This window comes from Panicum virgatum, chromosome 6K (genome assembly GCF_016808335.1).
Source record: "Panicum virgatum strain AP13 chromosome 6K, P.virgatum_v5, whole genome shotgun sequence".
NCBI classification, from domain to species: domain Eukaryota; kingdom Viridiplantae; phylum Streptophyta; class Magnoliopsida; order Poales; family Poaceae; genus Panicum; species Panicum virgatum.
The window spans coordinates 38741735-38760468 of record NC_053141.1 but is presented as its reverse complement, the minus strand read 5'-3'; the positions used below and the strand labels follow the sequence as shown (position 1 = coordinate 38760468).

The following is an 18734-nucleotide window of genomic DNA, read 5'->3' as shown; positions in this document are numbered from 1 at the left end:
TCTAAAGAACCCCTCCACCAGCCCAGTACCAATCGCCAAGCCCAAATCAGCAGCCAGGCTTATGAGCCATTAGCCCAACCCAATTAAAGCCTAGCACGTGCACGTGAACCCCTCCCCCATTTAGGATTAATCATTTTCGGAATTATTAAAACAGCCAGCCATATGTCCCACGTATTTTTTCAATTCAACTCCGATTCCATTGATTCTCTCTTCTAAATTCCACACAACTATTATACCATCATTTTCAGTGACCCTGGTCTCTGTCGAGCTCATTTTTAGAGTAGCACTAACATCTCTAACTAAGCCCTTCTCATTTATAAAGTAATCACCGATTAATCCTAAAGCTCCGGATTTAATCCTTTAACTCGATCGGCTTATCATTTCATGCGCCAAAACAACTCCGATCGACCCAAAACTTTACCACGTCTCTCTTAATATAGTTTTGACCATGCCATTAGAAGCACACCCAAAAATATCACTTCATACCCTATATCTTATGTGTTCCCGAATCGAGCTCAACGATAGACCCTTATTTTCTGTGTATTGATTGTGTGCTTGTTTGTGTACGCTGTAGACCACGGAGTGAACGAAGGAGAGCCCGTCAGCGAGCAGTACTGTGAGCAAGTGAACGAGGACCCGTTCCACGACCCCGAGCCCGAAGGACAGGACATCCCAGAAGGCTTTGAAGACGGCAAGTTCAATCCCATCCTTTGATGCATGTTTCTGTCCTAGTTTTTATAAACACGACCCAATGGCCTGTTTTATAAAGTTGCATATGTTTTACTTGCATGAAAACACGGTTGGATAGCCACCCCTTGATTTGTGACGACTATTCCTTGACCACCTAGATTAATGTCTGATTTTGCTTGGACGTTAATCGATATTAGAACGCTTAGGACTCTACTCATAATATAATTTATTTGATAAAGAAAATGTGTGCATGTGGGAAGGGAATAAAATGTGGATTTTCGAAAGATGAGTATGGACGGGATGGACGGCATTTCTGTGTGAATTGCCGATTGGTGTGCTTATGCCTGTGTGGCAGGGCAAAGAAGGGAGATATCCATCTTGTCGTGTCTAAGGACCGAGTTGGTGTGTCATCTCACCTAACTCCACTATCGTGCAAACCACTCGACCGTTGAATGGGCAACGGCGTAGCATAAATCCCACTAGTTGGTGTGATAGCCATCAGGAGAGCTGAGAGCAACGGGTGACTAAGGAAAAGGGATAAGCCCCGAGTGACTTATGCCCGGTTATACCTAAGTGAACGGTTAATGACCCCTTGGTGCGTCCCGTGATGGCTAGTCAGGCTTAGCTATGGTGGGTAATGGCTATGTTGGGATCTACACCGACACGACGGTGTTCGAGTTGTGGTATCCTACTTGTGGATAAAGTTGCACACCTCTGCAGAGTTAAGAATCTATTCGAATAGTCCGTGCCCACGGTATTGGGCGAGTTACGGTGTGGTCACATAACTAGTGTTTCTTTGGGATGGGCTGGTGTGAGTTGTTTTGGAATTGTGTCCGGCAGATGTGCCGTGTGCTACGACGGACGGGGAGTCCGGTAGCAGTTTAAAAATTGGAAACTCCGTGTTACTTCTGAAATTGATTTTCATAAAGGTTTTCTTTAAAACAAACCCCTGCATAAAATATCATTTTTCTGCAAATCAAACCGCAACCTTATCCTTGATTTACCTGTGCATGTTATTCTGATATAACCCCCCTCCGTGGGTGTGGTTGGACTTGCTGAGTACGTTTGTACTCACCCCACTCTTACTTTTTACAGAAGAAGACCCGGACTTCGTACCAGACGATGCCGAGTAGGGTTATCGTTCTACACCCAACCTTGCCTGTGGAACCGGCCCTGTTGAGATGCCTCCGCTGTCGCAGTACTCTGAGCCCGTAGTAGACCCTATGTGGTTCGCGGTCTGGTGTTATGTCGTAGCCTGGTTAATTATTATTATCATCTGTATCGAGTGTCCTCCAAGGTTTGTACGGTTTTGAACCATCCGATGTAATAAATGTGGCATCAGCCTCCTGGGACTGGTGTTTTGTATCACATTTAAGTTCTCTCTTATGAGGGGACGCTTCAGGTGGTATCAGAGCCGTAGGTTGGCCGTAGGACGTGACCCTAGGAGCGAAACCCGTTTTTAGGACCAATCACCTCAGGACTTTTCTATCCTTAATCCTTTCCTCACACAAACACTTACCCTTGGTTCTTGCCCTGTTCCAGATGGCTGACGATGGATGGATCGGCGGAATCTGTTTCGCAGAGCCCGACCTTCCTAAGTTGTTGATACTCAGCCTGGAACGCATTGGAGTTGTGGATCCGCCAGAGTTTCTTTACCGGGAGTACGACTCCAAGGGCACTCTTCGGTGTGACCTGATGATCTTCATAGCAAGAAGCACCCGCTACCCTGATGTGGACCCTTGGTTCATCTCCACCACTGGATTCCGTTTCCCGGATACCTATCGGAAAGCCGCCCGTAAGGCCTTGCGACGGCTCCGAATGATCTACAGGCATCACCTCCAGCGGACTCCTATGGGATTTTTCCCGCCGACTGAAGGAAGAGGACGCACATGGATTGCCAGGATGAGAGGACTTGGAAGAGAAGAAGAAGACCTGGAAGACACGGTCTCTCACCTATCCATCTATCTCACCGGCCTGGATGAGCTCTATCGCGAGCAAGCAGCACAACTGAAGCAGCAAGTCCACAGAGCAGAAAAGGCAACCCAGGAGATGGATGAACAACGGTCGAGGACCGTACATGCCGAGTATTCCCTAGCCGCCCTCCAAGTCCAAATGGATGAAAAAGAGGAAGAACTGGAAGAACAGCGGGTAAGAGCCACACGCACCGAGGATTCGCTAGCCGCTCTCCAAGCTCGGATGCAGAGGTACGAGGCTCGTTGGGGAATATGTGGATGGATAGAGGAAGACGAAGAAGAAGAACCCATGGAAACCCATTGGGATGTTGGAACTCAAACTGAAGAAGAAGAACCTGAAGAAACCCACTGGGATAAAGGAACTCAGACCGAGGATGACATGATGGATCAGTATCTCCCACTGAAGAAGCGCCCTCTTAGGATCGAGGAAGAGTCTCCATGATAGGAGTTGTCTCCAAGCTAGAACCTTTGCTAATAATCATGTACCCATGAAGTTGTACCCCCCATGACGCCATAAATAAAAATCATCTACCCCTTTGTGTACCTCAAATAATTGTGCAAGTTTTTCACCATATCTTTGTTTTCAGATGGCTGAGGAAGGATGGACCCAGGGCGACTGCCAAGCTGCGCCTGGCTTCCCCAGCCTATTGATCAACGCCCTGGAGAGCCTTGGCGTCACGGAACGCCCAAGGTACTACAGCAGAGAGTACGAGCATCACGGCACTCTCCGCTGCAGGGTGATCCTAGTCATCGCCAGAAGTGACCGCTACCCCGACATCCAGTCATGGCGAGTGACTGCTACAGGGTTTAGGCACCAGGACACCTATCCCCTAGCCGTCAGAAAAGCACTTCGTTATCTGTGCCGGATTTTCGAAGGACGCCTCACCCCCACACCAATGAGGTTCTTCCCACCAGCCATCAGGACACCAGTTTGGGAAGCTCGAATGAGAAGCCTGGAACGGCGCCGTCATGAAGAAGTCCTCCTGTACCAAGTAGCTACCTACCTAGCCTCTTTGGATCAGCTCTTTGACGAGCAAGCCAACTTGCTGAGGGAACAGACCCATCGAGCCGAGCAAGCAGAGCTCGCGCTAAGACTGCAGCAGATCCGAGCAGTCCAAGCCGAGGCAAGAGCCGCAGCAGCGGTCAGCAGTGAAGCAGTTGCTCAGGAGAGCCTCAGGCAAGCCCGAGACCAGCGTATGCAAGAATGGGCTAGTAGTGGAACCCCAGTCCCGGCAATAGGAGAAGACCATGTTCTGCTCGGAACGCCCGTCATAGGATGGGGACCACTCGTTGGAAACCCACTAGCCCCACCCGAGAATCCTGGAAGGTCTACGGCCGCCGCCGCAAGAGAAGCCGCAACGCAACCCCGGGAAAACGGAGGTCTAGAGGATGGCGAACCGGGACCACTCATTTCCCCGGAGGTCGTGAGTTCCTTTCCGAGGGAGGAACCCACTCAAGCCGATGAGTCAGCCTAAAGTGCTAGCGACCGTCAAGGGATGAAGCCGTGTGGTCCGAAGAAGATCAGTGCCCCTTTTCTTTTGTAGTTGTGTACCCGGTCGTGTAGTATGCGTTTGGCCTTGCCCCTTGTTGTACCACCCTTGCTGTAATAAAGTTGCTTGTGCTTGTTGTTTGTGATGATTGCTTGTTGATTGTGTGCTTGCCGGCAGTAAATAGATACTGCCTTTTCAAAAATACGACTTAACCAACTTAAACATCACCTAATTTTAGTCCCAATCCACTCGTTCTGCAGATGGTTTCCCGGAGCATCACAAGGGCCTCCCGAGTCAGGGACCCTGCAGCCGCTGATGCAGGAGTACACCCTGACGGGCAAAACCATCCTCAGGAAGAACAAGAAGTGAGTCAGGGCAGAGGAGAAAATCATGGTGCACAGCTGCCACCACCACCACCACCACCTTTCGTGGACCTGGCACAAGTAATCCATAACCAGACTCTCATACTGGAGACACTGGCCAATGCTCTAGTGAACAGGCAGCCACGAGAGCAGACCTTTAATGACAAGCTGACAGCTTTTCTGAGGGCCAAGCCACCCACTTTTGCCGGATCCAGCAACCCCTTGGATGCAGATGACTGGCTCCGCGTGATCCAGAGGAAGCTCGAGCCATTTGGGTGCCAAGATCGAGATAAAGTTCTTCTGGCTGCACATCAACTCACCGGGACTGCCTTAGCCTGGTGGGAGAATTACTGCGCTGCAGCCAGAGATGCCTCCACCATCACCTGGAATGAATTCGTGAGGGAGTTCCGCCGTTATCACATCCCCTCGGCCACCATGAAGCGCAAGGCAGATGAGTTCCGCGCACTTCAGCAGGGGAGTATGTCGGTGGAAGAATATACTCACCAGTTTATGGAGCTGTCTCGATATGCGCCAGATGAAGTGAACGACGACGAGAAGAAGCAGGACATGTTCAAGAAGGGACTAAACCCAGAACTCAGGACCCTGCTCACCCCTCAGATCTATCCTGATTTCAACACCTTGATGAACAAGGCAATCCTCACCAAGAAGGCTAAGATTGATGAAAGGAAAGAGAACAAACGCAAGTTTCTGGAGAGTAAGTCTCGCCAGCAGGATCGTTTTCAGAAGACCAGAAGTCTCAGCTACAACGCACCAAGGTCCCAAGCCCCAATGCAGTACAAAACTCAGTCTCAAGTGACAGGACCACGGGCCCCTAACACACAGCCCAGAAGCCAGAACACCATGAGGGCCTCACAGAATAATGCGAGTCAGGTCACCAACAACAACAGCAACGTGAGAGCCTGCTTCAACTGCCGTGAGACGGGTCACTTCATTGCCGACTGCCCCTATGCCAAGAACAAGCCGGCTACTTCAGCCTTTTCCAACACAGTGAACGGACCCAAGCCAGTGCTGACCGGTGCCAACCGAGTGCCCCTCCGTGGCAACAGCAACAACAACAACAACCAGCAGAGGCAATCCCAGCAGTCTTTTGGACGAGCCCGTGTCAACCACATCGACGCACAGGAAGCTCAAGGAGCCCAGGGCGTAGTACTCGGTGAGTACCTAGTCAGCTCAACTCTTGCAACAGTACTGTTTGATTCTGGAGCATCACACTCATTCATATCCTCGAGCTTTGTGGAGAAACATAAAATACCTACGGTACTACTAAAAACACCCCTAATAACCCGGACGCCCGGAGGAGACATCAGGTGTCAACTGGGTTGTCTACGGGTAAGGATCAATTTAAGTGGGGTAGAGTTTCTAGCAGACCTAGTAGTACTTAAGTCAGAAGGGATAGATGTGATCCTTGGAATGGATTGGCTGAGCAAACACAATGGCCTCATAGGTTGTACGGATAAGGTAGTACATTTAACAAACTCAGAGGGAGTCCGAGTGACCTGTCATACCCGGGAAAGTGGAGCAAACCCGATGGTGTTTAGCATGGAAGCCAAGTCCTTGGAGGAAGTCCCAGTAGTGAATGAGTACCCCGATGTCTTTCCCGAAGAACTTCCCGGTATGCCACCAGATAGGGACATAGAATTTGTCATTGACCTTGTTCCTGGAACCGCCCCCATAGCCAAAAGACTCTATAGGATGGCAGCCTCTGAGTTGGCAGAGTTAAAGAAACAACTAGAGGAGTTACAACGGATTGGCTTCATCAGGCCAAGTTCGTCTCCTTGGGGAGCCCCGGTTCTATTCGTCAAGAAGAAGGACGGAAGTATGAGGTTGTGTGTAGACTACCGGGCACTAAACGAAGTCACCATCAAGAACAAGTACCCCCTTCCTAGGATCGATGACCTTTTTGATCAATTAAAAGGAGCCAAGTACTTCTCAAAGATTGATCTCAGGTCTGGGTATTTTCAGCTCAAAATCGGGGAGAGCGACATCCCGAAGACAGCTTTTGTCACCCGATACGGACAGTTTGAGTTCACAGTGATGTCTTTTGGACTGACAAATGCACCTGCTTATTTCATGAACCTCATGAATAAGGTTTTTATGGACGAGTTAGATAAGTTTGTCGTAGTCTTCATCGACGACATACTTATTTACTCGAAGAGTATTCAGGAGCACGAGCAGCACCTGAGGGTAATTTTGGAAAAGCTAAGAGTGCATAGACTATACGCCAAATTCAGCAAGTGTGAGTTCTGGCTGGAGAAAGTAGCCTTCCTTGGTCATATTTTGACCGCAGAAGGAGTGGCGGTAGACCCCGAGAAGGTCGAAGCAGTATCCAACTGGCAGCAACCAACCAATGTCAGTGAGATCAGGAGTTTTCTCGGATTAGCTGGGTATTATCGGAGATTCATTGAGGGATTTTCTAAGATAGCCCGGCCCATGACGGAGCTGCTCAAGAAGGAGAAGAAATTCACCTGGACGGAATCGTGCGAAAGGAGCTTCCAGGAGTTGAAGCGAAGATTGACGACAGCCCCAGTGCTAACCCTGCCGGATATTCATCGGGACTTTGTCATCTATTGTGATGCGTCCCGACAAGGATTGGGTTGTGTGCTGATGCAAGATGGGAAAGTCGTTGCATATGCTTCCCGTCAGCTCAGGACTCATGAGCAAAATTACCCGACTCATGATTTGGAGCTTGCAGCCGTAGTTCACGCACTTAAAATCTGGAGGCACTATTTGATTGGAAATAAGTGCGAAATCTTTACCGATCATAAAAGTCTGAAGTATATCTTCACCCAACCAGACCTAAACCTGAGGCAGAGAAGATGGCTGGAATTAGTCAAAGATTATAATTTGGAAATTCATTATCACCCAGGTAAAGCCAATGTAGTAGCCGATGCCCTAAGTCGGAAATCCTACGGGCCCAAGAATGACCATTTACGAGAGGAAATGGCACGATTAAATGTGCACATTGTCCCTCGAGGTTCCAGCCAAGTGCTGAACGTTCAATCCACTCTAGAAGAAAGAATCAGGAAAGCCCAAAAATCGGACAAGGGGCTGATGGAAATCCGGAGGCAAACCGGAGAAAATAAGGCCCCAGACTTTCGAGTTGATAATAAGGGAACGTTGTGGTATAAAGACAGAAGTTGTGTGCCCCAGAAAGGAGATTTCAGGCAGATAATCATGGATGAAGCCCACATCTCAGCCTACTCCATCCACCCAGGATCCACCAAAATGTATATGGACTTAAAACAGAAATATTGGTGGAATGGGATGAAGGCAGATATTGCACGATTCGTCGCCCATTGCGATACTTGCCAGAGAATCAAAGCTGAACACCAGAAGCCGGCAGGATTGTTGCAACCCCTACCCATTCCAGTTTGGAAATGGGATGAAGTAGGAATGGATTTTGTAGTGGGCTTGCCCAGAACCCAGAAAGGACATGACTCCATATGGGTAATAGTGGATCGCCTTACTAAATCAGCTCACTTCATACCCGTACGGACCAACTATGGCGGAGAGAAGCTAGCCAAACTTTACGTGGAAAATATAGTGAAGTTGCATGGTGTGCCCAGTCGAATTGTTTCCGATAGAGGGACCCAGTTCACCTCTAGATTTTGGAAAAGTTTGCATAAAGCTATGGGCACCAAGCTAGACTTTAGCTCCGCTTATCACCCACAGACAGATGGTCAGACAGAAAGGGTGAATCAGATCATGGAGGATATGCTGAGAGCGTGTGTCCTCACTTATGGCAAAGATTGGGAACAAAGCTTTCCTATGCCGAGTTCTCATACAACAACGGGTACCAAGCAAGCTTGGGCATGTCACCGTTTGAAGCTCTCTACGGAAGAAAATGCAGAACCCCTCTGATGTGGTCAGAAGTTGGAGAACGTGCCCTAGTCGGCCCCGCACTCATAAAGGAAGCAGAGGAAAGAGTCGCCGAGATTCGAGAAAAGCTAAAAGCAGCCCAGTCCCGACAAAAGAGCTATGCAGACAAGAAAAGACGGGAAATAAGTTTCAACCCAGGAGATTTCGCGTATCTCAAGGTATCACCCATTCGAGGAACCCGAAGATTCCAGGTACGAGGGAAATTGGCCCCCCGGTACATTGGACCGTACCGAGTTCTGAAGAAAATTGGAGCAGTTGCATACCGCCTAGAGCTACCTGAAGAAATGTCGGATATACACCCGGTGTTCCACATCTCGCAATTAAGAAGGTGTTTGAGGGTACCCGAAGCAGAACATGTGCCAGTTGAAACGATAGATCTGCAGCCAGACCTGCGATACCAGGAGGTACCGGTTAAGATTCTAGACACTGTCACCAGGAGGACCAGAAACTCCGAAGTACGGATTTGCAGGGTCCAGTGGAGCAGACATGGAGTAGAAGAAGCGACGTGGGAACGTGAAGACGCTCTGAAGAAAGAATTTCCCCACCTGTTTAGGAGCCAGCCGAATCTCGAGGACGAGATTCATTTTAAGTGGGGTAGGTTTGTAACATCCCAAAAATTTACCGAATTAAATCACATGACAAAACATTTCTTTCAAAAAAATTTCTTATTGTTGAGCTCAAGTCATTCCTAAACCCCTTTTCTGATCGAGCCTCTAAATCTTCCTTGGCCTAAGTATCACCTAATTATTTTCTTCCCTAATCCATGATCACGCCAACTAGCTTCCTTCTTGCTAGTCCTTCTTCTTCCTGTTGAGACCAACTGTGCAACACCCACATGCTTGACCCACGCACACGCACCCAGCACGCAGGCAAGCAAACAACTAAAGCACGCCAGGCAATGCACCCCTGCAACACGCACGCGGCCTCGACACGCCGAGCCGCGACCCGCGTGCACGCACCGCCGCTCTGGGCGCACAGCACTGGTGACCTCGACACAGCGCCGCCTGCGACGGTCGCCGCCTGCCCGAGGCGTCGCATCACCTCGCCGTTTGCACCCCCGCCCGTCGTTGACGCCCGCACAGTGCCCGCTGTCACCGCCGGCCGCGCAAGCGCACTGCTCCCTGAGCCCCACGCCGCGCACGCGCCCCTGCCCGACGCGTCCCATCCCGCCAGCGGCTCGCCGCGCCGCTCGGCACAGCGCCGCCGCCTTGGCTCTCGCGCACGCTGCGAGCAGAGCTCGCGCAGCTGCCGCATCGACCTCCCCTGGCCGCACCTTCCTCGCTACGCGCCAACGCCCTCTGCACACCCCGTCCTCGCAGCCGCTGCACACCACCCTCTCCTCGGCGCCGCGCCGGTCCCAGCCACCATTACTGCCCGTGCGCAGAGCACCGGCCGGCCACCACGTCCTCCCCTCCTCCACCGCCTCTCCTCGTCTATAAAAGGCGCCCCGGTCTGCTCTCCACCACCACCAAGCCATTCCGGCCACCACCTCCCCTTCCCAAGCTCTGCAGCACCGTAGCCACCAGAGCCGTCGCCGAGCTCGGGCCGCTGCCGTGGCCAGGCCACCTCACGCCGCCTCCACCCGAGGTGAGTAGGGGGATAGACTCCCCTCGGCTCCCTCTCCCTTTTGCCTCACTTCCCGGCTGCCATCTCGCCTCGGAGCACCGGCGCCCAACCCCCTCCCGTCGGCCTTCTCCCGTCCCCTGTTCTGTCGACGCGAGGAAGAAGAAAGGGGATTTTCCCCAAAGCCCCCTCCTTCCTTTCTTTTGTCTAAAGAACCCCTCCACCAGCCCAGTACCAATCGCCAAGCCCAAATCAGCAGCCAGGCTTATGAGCCATTAGCCCAACCCAATTAAAGCCTAGCACGTGCACGTGAACCCCTCCCCCATTTAGGATTAATCATTTTCGGAATTATTAAAACAGCCAGCCATATGTCCCACGTATTTTTTCAATTCAACTCCGATTCCATTGATTCTCTCTTCTAAATTCCACACAACTATTATACCATCATTTTCAGTGACCCTGGTCTCTGTCGAGCTCATTTTTAGAGTAGCACTAACATCTCTAACTAAGCCCTTCTCATTTATAAAGTAATCACCGATTAATCCTAAAGCTCCGGATTTAATCCTTTAACTCGATCGGCTTATCATTTCATGCGCCAAAACAACTCCGATCGACCCAAAACTTTACCACATCTCTCTTAATATAGTTTTGACCATGGCATTAGAAGCACACCCAAAAATATCACTCCATACCCTATATCTTATGTGTTCCCGAATCGAGCTCAACGATAGACCCTTATTTTCTGTGTATTGATTGTGTGCTTGTTTGTGTACGCTGTAGACCACGGAGTGAACGAAGGAGAGCCCGTCAGCGAGCAGTACTGTGAGCAAGTGAACGAGGACCCGTTCCACGACCCCGAGCCCGAAGGACAGGACATCCCAGAAGGCTTTGAAGACGGCAAGTTCAATCCCATCCTTTGATGCATGTTTCTGTCCTAGTTTTTATAAACACGACCCAATGGCCTGTTTTATAAAGTTGCATATGTTTTACTTGCATGAAAACACGGTTGGATAGCCACCCCTTGATTTGTGACGACTATTCCTTGACCACCTAGATTAATGTCTGATTTTGCTTGGACGTTAATCGATATTAGAACGCTTAGGACTCTACTCATAATATAATTTATTTGATAAAGAAAATGTGTGCGTGTGGGAAGGGAATAAAATGTGGATTTTCGAAAGATGAGTATGGACGGGATGGACGGCATTTCTGTGTGAATTGCCGATTGGTGTGCTTATGCCTGTGTGGCAGGGCAAAGAAGGGAGATATCCATCTTGTCGTGTCTAAGGACCGAGTTGGTGTGTCATCTCACCTAACTCCACTATCGTGCAAACCACTCGACCGTTGAATGGGCAACGGCGTAGCATAAATCCCACTAGTTGGTGTGATAGCCATCAGGAGAGCTGAGAGCAACGGGTGACTAAGAAAAAGGGATAAGCCCCGAGTGACTTATGCCCGGTTATACCTAAGTGAACGGTTAATGACCCCTTGGTGCGTCCCGTGATGGCTAGTCAGGCTTAGCTATGGTGGGTAATGGCTATGTTGGGATCTACACCGACACGACGGTGTTCGAGTTGTGGTATCCTACTTGTGGATCTTGCACACCTCTGCAGAGTTAAGAATCTATTCGAATAGTTCGTGCCCACGGTATTGGGCGAGTTACGGTGTGGTCACATAACTAGTGTTTCTTTGGGATGGGCTGGTGTGAGTTGTTTTGGAATTGTGTCCGGCAGATGTGCCGTGTGCTACGACGGACGGGGAGTCCGGTAGCAGTTTAAAAATTGGAAACTCCGTGTTACTTCTGAAATTGATTTTCATAAAGGTTTTCTTTAAAACAAACCCCTGCATAAAATATCGTTTTTCTGCAAATCAAACCGCAACCTTATCCTTGATTTACCTGTGCATGTTATTCTGATATAACCCCCCTCCGTGGGTGTGGTTGGACTTGCTGAGTACATTTGTACTCACCCCACTCTTACTTTTTACAGAAGAAGACCCGGACTTCGTACCAGACGACGCCGAGTAGGGTTATCGTTCTACACCCAACCTTGCCTGTGGAACCGGCCCTGTTGAGATGCCTCCGCTGTCGCAGTACTCTGAGCCCGTAGTAGACCCTATGTGGTTCGCGGTCTGGTGTTATGTCGTAGCCTGGTTAATTATTATTATCATCTGTATCGAGTGTCCTCCAAGGTTTGTACGGTTTTGAACCATCTGATGTAATAAATGTGGCATCAGCCTCCTGGGACTGGTGTTTTGTATCACATTTAAGTTCTCTCTTATGAGGGGACGATTCAATGTCCCACCCTGGACAGTGCATCGGCTGCCAAGTTCTCCTTGCCCTTCCTATATACCACCTTGAATTGCAGCCCCATGAGTCTGGTCATTGCCTTACGCTGCATATCTGAATGTAAATTTTGTTTACAAAGGTAAGAGAGACTCTTATGATCTGTGTGTTTAAGGAACTCTTGGCGTTGTAAGTATGGCCTCCATTTTTCAACTGCCATGATTAAAGCTAGGAATTCTTTCTCATAGATAAACAACTTTTGGTGTGCTGGACCCAATGCCTTGCTGAGAAATGCAACTGGTTGGTCCTTCTGCATGAGCACAGCTCCCACCCCCACTTCAAAAGCATCCGTCTCCACAACAAAAGGCACATTGAAATCAGGAAGAGTGAGTACTGGTGTAGTGGACATGGCCTGCTTGAGACTATCAAAAGCTTGCTGAGCTTCAGAAGACCAACAAAATTGTTTTTTCTTCAATAACTAAGTTAATAGTTTGGCAATTAAACCATAATGCTTGACAAATTTCCTATAGTATCCAGTCAAGCCCAAGAAGCCCCCAAGCTCAGTGACAGTAGTAGGAATTGGCCATTGTAACATAGCTGCTGTTTTTGTAGGATCTGTAGACACTCCTTGATCAGAAATGATATGTCCCAAGTACTCCAGCTGATTTTGAGCAAAAGAACACTTGCTTCTTTTCATAAACAACTGATGTTCTCTGAGTTTGGATAAAACTTGTGTTAGGTGTAACACATGATCATGCAGGGTAGGGCTGTATACTAGAATGTCATCCAGGAACACCAGCACAAACTTCCTCAAAAATGGACTCAAGATGTCATTCATGATACATTGAAATGTAGCTGGAGCATTTGTGAGACCAAAAGGCATTACTCTGAACTCAAAGTGACCATGGTGTGTTTTAAATGTTTTCTTGTGCTCCTCTTCTTTCTTCATTCTTACTTGGTGGTATCCTGATCTCATGTCCAGCTTAGAAAAGTAGCTGGTGCCTGCTAACTCATCCAAAATTTCATCCACCAAGGGCATAGGAAACCTATTCTTAATGGTGATGTCATTCAAGCGTCTATAGTCTACACAAAACCTCCAACTGTCGTCTTTCTTTTGGACTAACAATAATGGAGAAGCATAAGGACTAGTGCTAGTGGTAATGAGCCCAGCCGCCAGCAGTTCTCTGACCTGTCTTTCAATTTCATCCTTGTGTAATGGGGAATATCTATAAGGCTTTGAATTGACTGGAATAGCATTAGGGAGGACAGGGATGGCATGGTCATACTGTCTTTCTGGAGGTAGACCTTTTGGTTCAGCAAACACATCTTGGTACTGATCCAGCAATTGTTGCACTGGTTCTGGTATATGTTCAGGCGAAGAGTCTGATGGTAACACATCTACTACAGACAGAGCCCAAACATCATTACCCACCATCCATTTCTGCAGTCTATCCACAGGTAATTCTTCCAATGACCTATTCCGAGTTTGGACCCCTTTAATAGTAATAGGTGCCCCTTTATGTTCAAATGACATGGTTTTGTTATCCCAATGATGAGTGATGGGACTGTGGGCACTCAGCCAATCAAAACCCAAAATGGCATCATATGCAGGCATATCCAGAACTCTCATATAGGTGACAAAGGAATGCCCCTGAATCCACCATTCTAGTTCAGGCACACACCTGTCAGAAATTAAGATGTCCCCATTGGCCACTCGTACTTGTTTTGGTGGGGCTGGTACGGGCACAATACAACTCTCTGCAGAAATGCTAAACTGACAAAAGAATGGGAGCTACCACTGTCAAGCAAAAGTAGGAATACTTTGTTCTTTACTAGTGATCTTAATTTCATTGCCTCTCCATGTTCAGTGACAGCCAAAGCATTCAGAGATAAGGTGTAGAATTCCTCTGCCAATGCATCCTCCATGTCTAACTGTTTCAGAACCTCATCAGTCAAAGTGACATCCAAATCATTAAGAACCAAGGCATTGACTTGATTCTTAGGCCGTTTTGTACATCTAGCAGCATGTGTAGAATCATATGGCTCCCTGCAATAGAAACACAGGTTGTTGGTTCTGCAATAATCCCTCAGTTGCCTCTCTTTGGTCAACTGCAAATTGGGAGTTGGGGTTCTCTGCTCATGCTTAGGTGGGGTGGAAGAAGTGTGTCTGAATGGTTGATGAAATTTAGATCCTGTGCTCCTGGTCTTCTCTTGGATGGTTTGCTGTATTTTTGCTAGCATCACAGCCTTTTCCATTGTTGCTGGAACTTGTCCCTGCACTGGATATCTGATCTCTGGTTTTAATCCTTTGATGAATTGTGAGACAAAATAGGTATCCCCCATGCCTAGATCATGCATAGCAACTTGGTATTGTAAAGCCTCGAATTCAGAAACATACTCTTCCACAGTTCCAGTTTGGTGTAACTCCAACAATTCATCAATAACATGTTGATAATCATAAGCCCCAAATTTCTGCTCTACTGCTGTCATGAGTTCCTGCCAAGTGCTAAGGCCATGTTTCAACTTGTATACCTGCAACCACTTTTCTGCATTGTCATCCATGTGTAAAGAAGCTGCAGTAGCCCACATTGATTCAGGAATGTTCATCAGCTGAAAGTAGTCCTGACACTTATCTTTCCAAATTCGTGGGTTCTTGCCATTGAAACGAGGAAAATTCATCTTGGGAGCAAAACTTTTACTGAGAGAATGATCAGTGGGAGGCCCTCTGCTGGCTGCAAACGGATTTCGACCTTGATGCCCAACATGAGAAGTCCCTGCACGACGTGGTCTGAAAGGTGGGACAGTAGAAGTCTCTAACGAAGTAGCGCTGCCATGTATATCCTCTTCAGTACGCATCTGACGAATAGTGAGCTGAGCAACTACCTGCCCTGTAGTCTCTATCTGCTTCGCTAATGTCTGCTGATCCTTGATCATCTGGTCCAACACAGTGGCAGAGATGTCCACCTTGGCTTCCAACTTGTGTTGCATCCGATCTACCTCCTCTACCTTGGCAAAAAGCAAATCAAAATTCTCATTAATGTTGTCCCAACGTTCCTTATCCAGATTGGCTTGGTCCTCGATGGTCGACAACAGAATCTGGGTTTGGGCGGAGGGCTTAGGGGGAGCCGTTGTGTCTGCACCTCAAGCAAGCAGACCACGATTCGGATTGATGTAACCTCGGGTCACTCCACGAGGCCCAAATCGAGTCTCACAAGCCGAAGGAGTACAGCAAACACTCACCGAGATCCCCGAGCGTGCGTCGAGATGTTCGATGCCGTGCCCGTCTGTTCGATGCCGCGCCTGTCTGTGAAACCCGAACTTCCGTCACCGTGTGCGATGAAATCCTTGGCTCCAGAAGCTTCCGCGACTCATCCAGGGTGCTAATTGCAGTCAAGGCCGAGTTCGATCCCACTACAACCTAAGCGGCGCGGGAGAAATTGGTGGTCGACGGCGCCGGATGGCTAACCGTCGATTTGCGGTGGCCGACGCCGACTGGGAGTCGGTAGGCGGGGCGTGGACACCGAGATCGGAGTGATCCGCGGCGGAGCAGGTCTAGATCGCCGGAGTAGCGGATCTGACCGGGATTGGGATCGGTAAAACGAACGGAACGGAAGTGGCCAAGGATAATTGAATCTGATACCGCCGCCGGCAATCGCCGTGGCGTGAGAAGATCACAGCTAGAACACAGAGACGGGTAGGAGGGATGGGCGGCGAACCCCGAGTCCCTGCGATACTTGTTTCTCAAGAAGAAGGATTCGTGTCCGCGATACAGAGGAGCTCGGCCTATATGCTCGAGTCCTGACACTGACAGCTGGGTCCACGACTACAGAAAGCGATTACAATACAATGATCCTGACACTGACAGCTGGGTCCACAACATCCCCTATCACACCTTGGTGGCGTACCGCAGGTTTCCCGCCTCGGCTGTATCCTCTCGTGTGTGCGTTACATCCAGCTCGCCACGCCCGATGGCCAATGCCAAGCTGCCGGCCGCGACGTGCTGGCAAGCTTTGCCGTGCCGCGCCGAACACACGGCCCTCGTCCGTTGGACCCCGAGCAAATGTCCACGCCGCCGTGTGCGTGGTGCCAGCCCAACAGAACGCACCACTACTGCTCGGCTCAGCAGCTGACCACCCTACCCTACTCCGTCGCACGGTCATCTGATCATCTCTTGAATGTGCGGCTGCTGGAAGCTTAGCCCGTGTTTAGATGTTTTGAAAAAAAAAATTTGTGATGGAATTTTACGAATTTGAAGTACTAAATGAAGTCTATTTACAAAACTTTTTACACAGATGGATTGTAAATCGCGAGACGAATCTAATGATGCTAATTAATTCATAATTATTTAATAATTAGCGGATGGTTACTGTAGCATCACTGTTGCAAATCATGGATTAAGTAGGCTCATTAGATTCGTCTCGCGATTTACAGCTCATCTATACAAAAAGTTTTATAAATAGACTTCATTTAGTACTCCATGCATGTGTCGAAACATTCGACGTGATGTTTTTTGCGTTTACGGAGTTTATAGGGTGGTAACTAAACAGAGCCTTAGAGCCACGTTTTCATCCAGTGAATCCACCAGCAATCAATCATTGATCCGCCAGACGTTGTTGTCCAAAAACAAAATCATTGAGCCGCCAACAACCGCTCTGATATGATAATACAAGCAGAATTTTCTGTACCAGTAGTACAGTTCTCTGTGGATCATGGTGAAACTGTAGGCGATAGTGACCTTCATGATTTGCGAATGATTCATCTACGACGCGGTCAGTGGCAGTGCTATCAGGGACGGATGATACAGATCGCACTTGATGACATTGGCGACCATCATTATCACTGATCTTCCTCTAGATGATTAAGCGAACAGAACTACTATACATGCATCATGAATTCTCGTGATGCTGCCGTCGCGCAACTCTATCAATTTGAATTTGTTAGACCTTGGAGATCCTGAGGAAGATACAGAGGTCGTGCGCGAACGCGGTGATCGCGATGGTCTCGGTGACCCTGGTCAGGTGCTCGACGGCCACCTCGACGGCCGGCGGCGCGCGCGCGGGCGGGTGCAGCGCCACGGCGGCGGCCCCGAGGAGCGTCCCGAGGAAGAGCGCGGCGGAGTTGAGCCACAGCGCCCTCGCCTCCATCGCCGCCTCCGCCGGGCACTGCTGCTGCGGCGGCGGCGGCCGGCCGCCGCACTGCTGCGCGGACACCAGCAGCGCGAGCCCCGCCACGGCCACCGAGATGGCGCACTTGGCGGCGCGGGCGGGCGGCGCCGCGCCGCCGTCGGCCAGGGCGGCGCGCGCGTTCGCCGGGAGCGCGAAGGGGAGGTACCGGCCGAGGAGGAGGATGGCGGAGAAGGCGACGAAGAACGGCACGTCCATTGCGGCGGGCGCTGGGGTTCCAAGTTCGCGATGGCGGTTGGTGAAGGATCGGAGCTCCGAATGCCCGCTGTTATATACACGGTGTGCCAGATTCTCAGTTGCATTGCGAAAATGTTGCCGCGTAAGGTAGAAGACGACGAGACGAGACGACCTCGACGGGGTCGTCGCCGAGCCGCGGTTACCGCGGCGAGCTCTTGCGCGCCGGCGACGCGGGCTAATAAGCGCGTTCGCTCGACGTATACTACTAGGGCTCTAGAAGTGGCTGGAGTTGCATGAACTTCAGACGAGAAATAGTACTCTATAGTCTATACTGCGTGGTTACAGTCGTCGCTTGGTCGAAACCATGTATGAAAAGTTCGGAAGAGATTAATTGGATACTGGTGTGTAGATCCGGTCTCGGATCTGGATCGGACGTTGATTTTATATCGTAGTTGACTCTTCTTCTTTTTTTGACTAGTAGTTGACTCTTCTTGGCAGAGAGTTTGAGGTGAAAACGAAGGCCTTGTTTAGTTGCGTAAAGATTTAGGTGTAAAACACTGTAGCACTTTCGTTTGTATTTGATAATTATTGTCCCGTCATGGGTTAACTAGGCTCAAAAGATTCGTCTCGCAAATTACAATCTAACTGTGTAATTAGTTATTTTATTTAGCTACATTTAATACTTCATGCATGCGTTGAAACATTCGATGTGATGGGGAATCTTGTAAAGTTTTGGAATTTTGAAGGGAACTAAACAGGACCGAAACGTTGGAGGCTGGAACATTCGGAGATCAGTTCCTGGCCGTCAGTTTGTTTGGCCAAGCTGAAGAGCAGTGGAAAATATGGCACGGTCATTTTCAACTTAATAGTTGTAGTTGCAGGGGTGGAGCTAGAAAATTTGCGCGAGCGTCAGAGGGTGACAAATGAATTATTACGGAAAAATTCATTTTACACTAAGAGCAAGTATTACAGGACACAGTCAGCTAGCGAAATAGCATACCACGTCAGCCAAATCTGATGTGGAGTGAGAAAGGGGGAGAGAGAAAAAAGCGTGCGTGTCGTGACCAGGGTTCACCTAACCGGTGGGAACCGGTTACCGGTCAAACCGGTCC

General features: G+C 49.3%; 1 protein-coding gene across 1 annotated transcript; it reads right to left on the bottom strand.

Moving 5' to 3' along the window:
* Nucleotides 1-16861: 16861 nt before the first annotated feature.
* On the bottom strand, nucleotides 16862-18003 carry LOC120639213. Its single transcript, XM_039915204.1, has one exon. It carries the CDS (start codon nucleotides 17641-17643, stop codon nucleotides 17200-17202), a length of 444 nt encoding a protein of 147 aa, XP_039771138.1. The 5' UTR covers nucleotides 17644-18003; the 3' UTR covers nucleotides 16862-17199.
* Between the last annotated feature and the right edge of the window lie 731 nt (nucleotides 18004-18734).

Bases quoted from the DNA above. Each gene is read 5' to 3' on its own strand.
- LOC120639213 (XM_039915204.1), bottom strand. From the start codon at position 17,643: ATGGACGTGCCGTTCTTCGTCGCCTTCTCCGCCATCCTCCTCCTCGGC.